This window comes from Marmota flaviventris, chromosome 2 (assembly GCF_047511675.1).
Source record: "Marmota flaviventris isolate mMarFla1 chromosome 2, mMarFla1.hap1, whole genome shotgun sequence".
Classification (NCBI taxonomy): Eukaryota; Metazoa; Chordata; class Mammalia; order Rodentia; family Sciuridae; genus Marmota; species Marmota flaviventris.
The window spans coordinates 201,928,395-201,934,416 of NC_092499.1; the positions used below are offsets into that span (position 1 = coordinate 201,928,395).

At 52.5% G+C, this 6,022-nt stretch overlaps 1 protein-coding gene across 1 annotated transcript; it reads right to left on the reverse strand.

The window, feature by feature from the left end:
- Window positions 1-207: 207 nt before the first annotated feature.
- On the reverse strand, window positions 208-5,827 carry Psma7 (proteasome 20S subunit alpha 7). Its single transcript, XM_027954120.2, has 7 exons — window positions 5,660-5,827; window positions 4,008-4,134; window positions 3,020-3,144; window positions 2,293-2,415; window positions 1,428-1,547; window positions 887-949; window positions 208-429 (listed from the first exon to the last, which is right to left on the reverse strand). The coding sequence occupies exons 1-7, from the start codon at window positions 5,753-5,755 to the stop codon at window positions 337-339; spliced, it is 747 nt and encodes a 248-aa protein (XP_027809921.1). The 5' UTR covers window positions 5,756-5,827; the 3' UTR covers window positions 208-336.
- Between the last annotated feature and the right edge of the window lie 195 nt (window positions 5,828-6,022).

Below are 6,022 nucleotides of genomic sequence, written 5' to 3' on the forward strand. Positions count from 1 at the left end.
CTCATTGCCTGGAAGGAAATGGAAAATTGTATTGAACCCCCAGAGGCGAACCCTGGCTTGTTGGGAGCCCGGCAACAAGGGACAGAAAAGAAAAAGAAAGTGCATAAAAAGCAAGTACACAGATTCCCAAAACAAGGGGGAAAGACCCCATCTTCTTAAAGAGCTAGTATGATCACACCTAAAAAGATCCATGCTCTCTCCACAAGCAAAGGCTAAAAAATACGGAAGTTTATTGGGTACTCTTGACATCCCAGACAGGTGGATGAATGGAAACGCCCACAGAGACTCATCAATGACCAAGTTTAAAAGCTGTTCTAAGCAAGAGAGATTTCTTCATCACGATGCTTTCTTTTGTTTCTTCTTTTCATTTTCTTCTTTTTCTTTTTCAATTTCAGCAACGTATTTCTCAATTTCTTCAGGATTGAGAATCTACAACATAGAATTTTTTAAAACTTCAGAAACATGTTTAACCCCCAGGTTGCACAAGGTACAAAACACTAGTTCGTTCGGGCAGTGCAGCCTGGTTTGTGCTGCAGCCATTCCACAGCCCCTTTGGAGAAGGGCTTCAAGGAACTAGGGTGACATTTGCCTGAGGTGTTAAAAACAAAGTTGCACTTGGCAGCCTCGGTGCACCAAGAGAACACATGAACACCATTGGGAACCATGGAAGCAAGTGGAAAAGTGTCTAGACTGTGGAGCCTTGGACATTGGAGCAGCTGAAGCCACAGCATGATGGCCTCAGGAGGAAGTGACCCTCCAGAAGGAAACACCACGGGGTCTTTCTATGATGTTACACAGGAGAGGGTCTGAACCGTGGCTCTCCAGATTCCAACTCAGACCACATGGTTGAGAAAACATCAAATCAAGATGACGACTTGAGGATTACCTTAAGGGGCTGATCTCTCCTCATGACAGCAAGTTCAATGTTTTTGCCACCTGATTGGACCACCTTGAAGGGAAAGACAGGAATGTTAAGACACCTCTGTCGTCAAGAACACAGTGGCAATCCTGGCAGCCCTCCTTGGACAGGCAGCAGTGGCTACTGGAAAGCGCAATGCCTGACTCCGGGCCTGGCTTTGCCTGTTTGTACTTCAAAGTCTTGATGGAGCCTGTGAGTTCTTGATAGATCTCTAGCCCCTAGCTCTGGATCTCTTAATTTCCCAACTTAGCAACCCAAGCCTCTGGGAGGCCAAGTGACATCTGTAGTACAGAGTCCACAGTCCGATGACTGGGCTTCTGTCTTCCTGCTTCTCATGCTGTGTTCCTGGGTGAGCCATGACTACCCCTGCTATATGAAGAAGCAGATGATGGCACTTTCTTTCCCAGGGCTCTGTGGTGCATGGCAGCTGAACAACTCCCAACCATCCAGCACTGCCATGGGCTTTTGTCACACATGCTCCTTCTCCATCTTGCCCAGACACACTTACTTCCAGGAGGGCCTTGATCACCAGCTTGATGGTCAGATCATCTGTCTCGATGGCCTCATCGGTATAGTTCTTCTCCAGGAACTCACGCACTGACTTGGCACCCCGGCCTATGGCATTGGCCTGAAACAGACAAGTGTGGGCTCACAAGGCACAACCCTGTCTTCTGCTCCAGCTGTGCTATTTGCTCTGTAGCAGCGCATGAGGTGACAGCCCTAGACTCGGGGCCTCCCTAATAGCTGTGTGTGCACATGCACACACACAGGATTTAGAATTGGTGCTAATTTTTAAAAAAATATTTAAGTTATAGTTCAACACAATACCGTTATTATTTTTATGTGGGACTGAGGATCGAACCCAGCCCCCAACACGTGATAGGTGAGCGCTCTATTGCTGAGCCACAACCCCGGATTGGTGCTAATTCTTATTACAATAAGGGATTATACTTTTAATTATTAAGAGAAACTGGTGGGCTGGGGATGTGGCTCAAGTGGTAGTGTGCTCGCCTGGCATGTGTGCGGCCCGGGTTCGATCCTCAGCACCACATACAAACAAAGATGTTGTGTCCGCCAAGAACTAAAAAATAAATATTTAAAAAAAAAAAAAAACTGGTAATGTTATGAATGGGATTATATTCCATTTTATTATTGAGATACTGGGAAGTTTAAATTTATGCCACACGTCCTTGAATCTTGGTGTTCCTTTGTTATTGAGTGAACTTTTTACTTTCATTCACATCAGTAACATTTCATGAAACAGATTGTTCACTTAGGACTAAGGTAACTTACACTGCTGCTTGTTCACTGGCAAGAGGCCCAGTACCTCCCCAAGGACTTTAATCCCTCCCTTTACTTTGTCCTGGACTCACCTTCCAGGCATGGTATGTGCCCGAGGGGTCAGTCTGATAGAGTCTGGGGGTGCCATCAAAGTCGAAACCCACAATGAGGGCAGAGATGCCGAACGGCCTGCGCCCATTGCTCTGTGTATAACGCTGGCAGGGAAAGAAGTCAGTGCTGTCAACCATGAGAAAATTCATGTGACATCCAAAACAACTGTGCTTAGTGTAAGGATTAAATGTTCATCATTAAGCCCACCTCCAGGTTATCTGCCATTCAACTAATAAACGAAATTAGCTAATAGCTTTCAACATCTTTCTGCATTTTCATTCTTAGACTCACCCAGGACTGGAACTACATTATGGAATAAAACTGAGGCTGCTGGAAATTATCTCTTTGAGGGGCAGACTAGCACTCTTGCCACATGCTAGTTTTCAGATGAATGGCATCTGAGAACCAGAGTTGGTGAGCTTCCAGCCCCCTTCCAACTGCTTGGTAACTGGTGGTTCAAAAGGGCAAGATGAACACGATTATTTCTCTCCAGAAACATGAATCCAGACTGCCTCCAGCAGAAAGGGACAACAGAACAGTGCCGCCCAATGGGAGAGGCCTTAAGTCTCACACACACACACACACACACACACACGCGCGCGCAGACTTAGCCGAGGCCAGGAACCGAAGAAGACGTCCGCGTGAGGTAACACCACACAGGACACTCCAGGACAGTGCCTGCTGCATCACAAGGAGGGCAGCACTCACCTGCTTCAGGCTGGCAATGTAGCGGGTGATGTACTCCACGGTGACAGGGTCCTCCACAGTCAGCCGGTGGCTCTGGCACTCCACTCGGGCCCTGTTGATGACTATCCGTGCATCGGCAGTGAGGCCTGCAATGGAGGCAGAGGAGCTTCTGCTGCAGCTGCCACTCACTGTTCCACCCAGGTAAGAATTACATAAGCAGACGAGTTCCAAAAGCTGCCCTCTGAAACCCAGCACAGCATTTCTGAGTGACGGACAGTGGAACTAATCAGCCCTCAGAAACTTCTGAGAAAGTGGAACACATGAGAAGTTGTGTGGGCTGGCCACGGTGGCGCACACCTACGATCCCAGCAGCTTGGGAAGCTGAGGCAGGAAGATCTCAAGTTCAAAGTCAGCTCAGCAACTTAGAGAAATCTTATCTCAAAAAATATAAAACGGGCTGAGAATGTTACCAGTGGTTAAGCACTCCTGGATTTGATCCCTGGAATACCCTTCCACCGGAAAAAAAAAAAAAAAAAAACCGAGTGCATCAGATCCTATTTAAACATACTAGGGCTGGGGATGTAGCTCAGTGAGAGCACTTGTCTAGCATGCTCAAAGCCCAGGGCTCACGCCTCAGTACTGAAAAACAAAAAACACATCTTCCTAGATTGGATCTTCTAAGGGAGGGCAGGATCAAGGCCATGGCAATGCACTGCTGGTGTTCCACAAATGCCACCCATTAGTTGGCTGGTGATGGCAAAGCACTGTCCTCCGTGCCACAGGTACAGGGTGATTACACCCTGATAACTGACCAAGGAAGGTAACTGGAGGTGAAGCAGCACAGCAGCCCTACCTGGGCAGCAAGACACATTTGGCCATTTGTGCCCACCCCAGCAGAGGGTCCCAAGAAACCTGGTTTACATGTCTCCCAACTGCCCCTCTCCCCAACTAGTCCCCAAAGCTCTGCTGCACACCGTGACTCCAGAGAAGGCCCTGGCAGGGCTCATACCTGCAAAGGCCATGCAGACATTGTCGTCCAAAGCACAGATCTTGCGCACTGTTCTTTCATCTTGTAGTTTGGCCACTGATTTCTTTTCCACACCAAGAACAACAATGTCCCTTCCTCGAACACCAACCTTTAATAAAAATCCACAAGCCACATGAGAATCCTACTGGGCACAGAACATGAGAGCTCATATTAATGTGGGCCCTGGAAAGACTGGAGGCAAGAACCCCACAGGAAGGTGTGTGTCCACACCTCTTTCTCTCCTTGTCTGTCACAGGGCACCTAGCCCTGCAAACTAGGAGTTAATGACCCACTCCTGGTGGAGCTAGTGCAGGTTCCAGGATCCAGGTGTGCAACCTGGGCCTTTTAGATACTGATGTGGTGTTCTAGGCTAGCCAGTAGTTTGTGAATAGTGTAGCTAGCCAGTAATATGTGAATGCTTCATTTCAGTCCAAGGATTAGTCCTTCCAAACCTCAAAGCCAGGGACAAACTCCTGGTTTGCAACAACTACCTACTGAAAAGTCAACATCACCCTGTTTTTGGCAGGCACAGCAGAGAGGAGGATGTAGATTACAAAGGGGAAATCACCTGAAGTTGACCCTTGAATCTAGACAAGTGCAGGAACATTGGGACCAACAAAGCCTGCCTGCTATAGAGGGCCCTGCAGCAGGTGGGATTGTACAGTGCTGTGGCCAGTGGAGTAGCATCCCTGGCCTTGGCTTCCAGGTGCTAGGGGCACCTCAGCAAGGTCTTGGCCAGTCCATCTGGCCCCCAGCCTGGAGTGTGTTTCAGTTTGCCCTGTGATTCCTCAAATGTCCTTTAGCGTCAAGCAGCGAACAAGAGAAGCTTGCAAGCTGCAGCTGGCCACGCAGAGCAGGCACTGGGAGTCCCTGGTGGGCATTAGCCTGTTCCTCTGCCACAGCCCTTTGGACTGTTAGGTCACCAGACATACCTGAAGCTTTAATTTCAAAATGGTTAAAGACTCGGGAGATGGAAACACTTAAAATTCAGAACCGTGTGTCCGCTCAACCTCTAAAAGACCAGGTAACAAGAAAAATCGTCCTACGGTTTGCCAGTAACATTGGCAGGTGTCCCAAAGAGTCATAATTTGACGTTTCCTATAGTGACGAACAGTTGAGTCCCTGAACAAGAACACTGGCGAGGCGAGAGCGCCACGCTGGGACCAGAACTCGGCGTGACAGAGTGCGCCTTCCGCGGCGCAGCTGGACCCGGAAGCGGCCTGGTACCAGCGCAGGCCGCCGAGCCTCCTTTTGTTCTGGACGCCCACCTGGGTCTCGCCGGGGCGGTCCCCGCCACAGCTGGCTGCGGGAACGCCGCCAGCCCTCCTGCCGCCTGCGCACCTGGGGCCTCAGCTCCCGGCGCCTCAAGATGGCCCCAGCCCGGCGCGCGGCCCGGCAGCCCGCGTTGCGGCGCCCGGCGGAGGCCACCGCCGAGGCTACAGAACGGCCCAAAGCGCGGCCGCCGCCCAAGCGTCACCAGCTCTCCACGGCATGGGCGCGTACCCGCGGCTCTGCTCCGCTCCTGGTCGCCAGCCTCGCCGCCCGTGCCCTGTCTGCAGGCCCGCCGCCCCAGACGCGCTGCTGCCCGCCTCCAAGGAGGCGCTCGGCCCGCCGCGCCCCGGCCCCGTGCTCACCGCAGTCGAGCCCTTCTTGACGGCCTCCTGCGCGTATTCCACTTGGAAGAGGTGGCCGTCGGGCGAGAAGACGGTGATGGCGCGGTCGTAGCTCATGCCGGCGGGGCGCGGAGCTCTCGCCGCCGCTCAAAAGCGCACACTCACGGACGCCCGCCGCAGCCCCGCCCGCCACGCTGCCGGCGTCGCCGCGTCGCCGCGCCAGGCGGACGTGCGAGGCGGGCGGGGCGCGGCGGGCGGAACCACCGGCGCGGGGCGCGGGGGGCGGCGCGGCGGCAGCGAGCGGGCGCGGGGCGCGGGGCGGGCTCCGGGGGGCCTTGCGCGGAGCGCGGCCTGCGGCGGCGGCGGCGCTCGGAGCGGTAGCGC

Excerpts from the sequence above, each read along its gene's own strand:
- Psma7 (XM_027954120.2), bottom strand. The coding sequence starts at position 5,755 with ATGAGCTACGACCGCGCCATCACCGTCTTCTCGCCCGACGGCCACCTC. Across the intron at positions 3,145-4,007 it reads TGTCTGCATGGCCTTTGCAG|GCCTCACTGCCGATGCACGG; the intron begins GTATGAGCCCTG and ends CCTCCATTGCAG. Across the intron at positions 2,416-3,019 it reads ACATTGCCAGCCTGAAGCAG|CGTTATACACAGAGCAATGG; the intron begins GTGAGTGCTGCC and ends TTTCCCTGCCAG.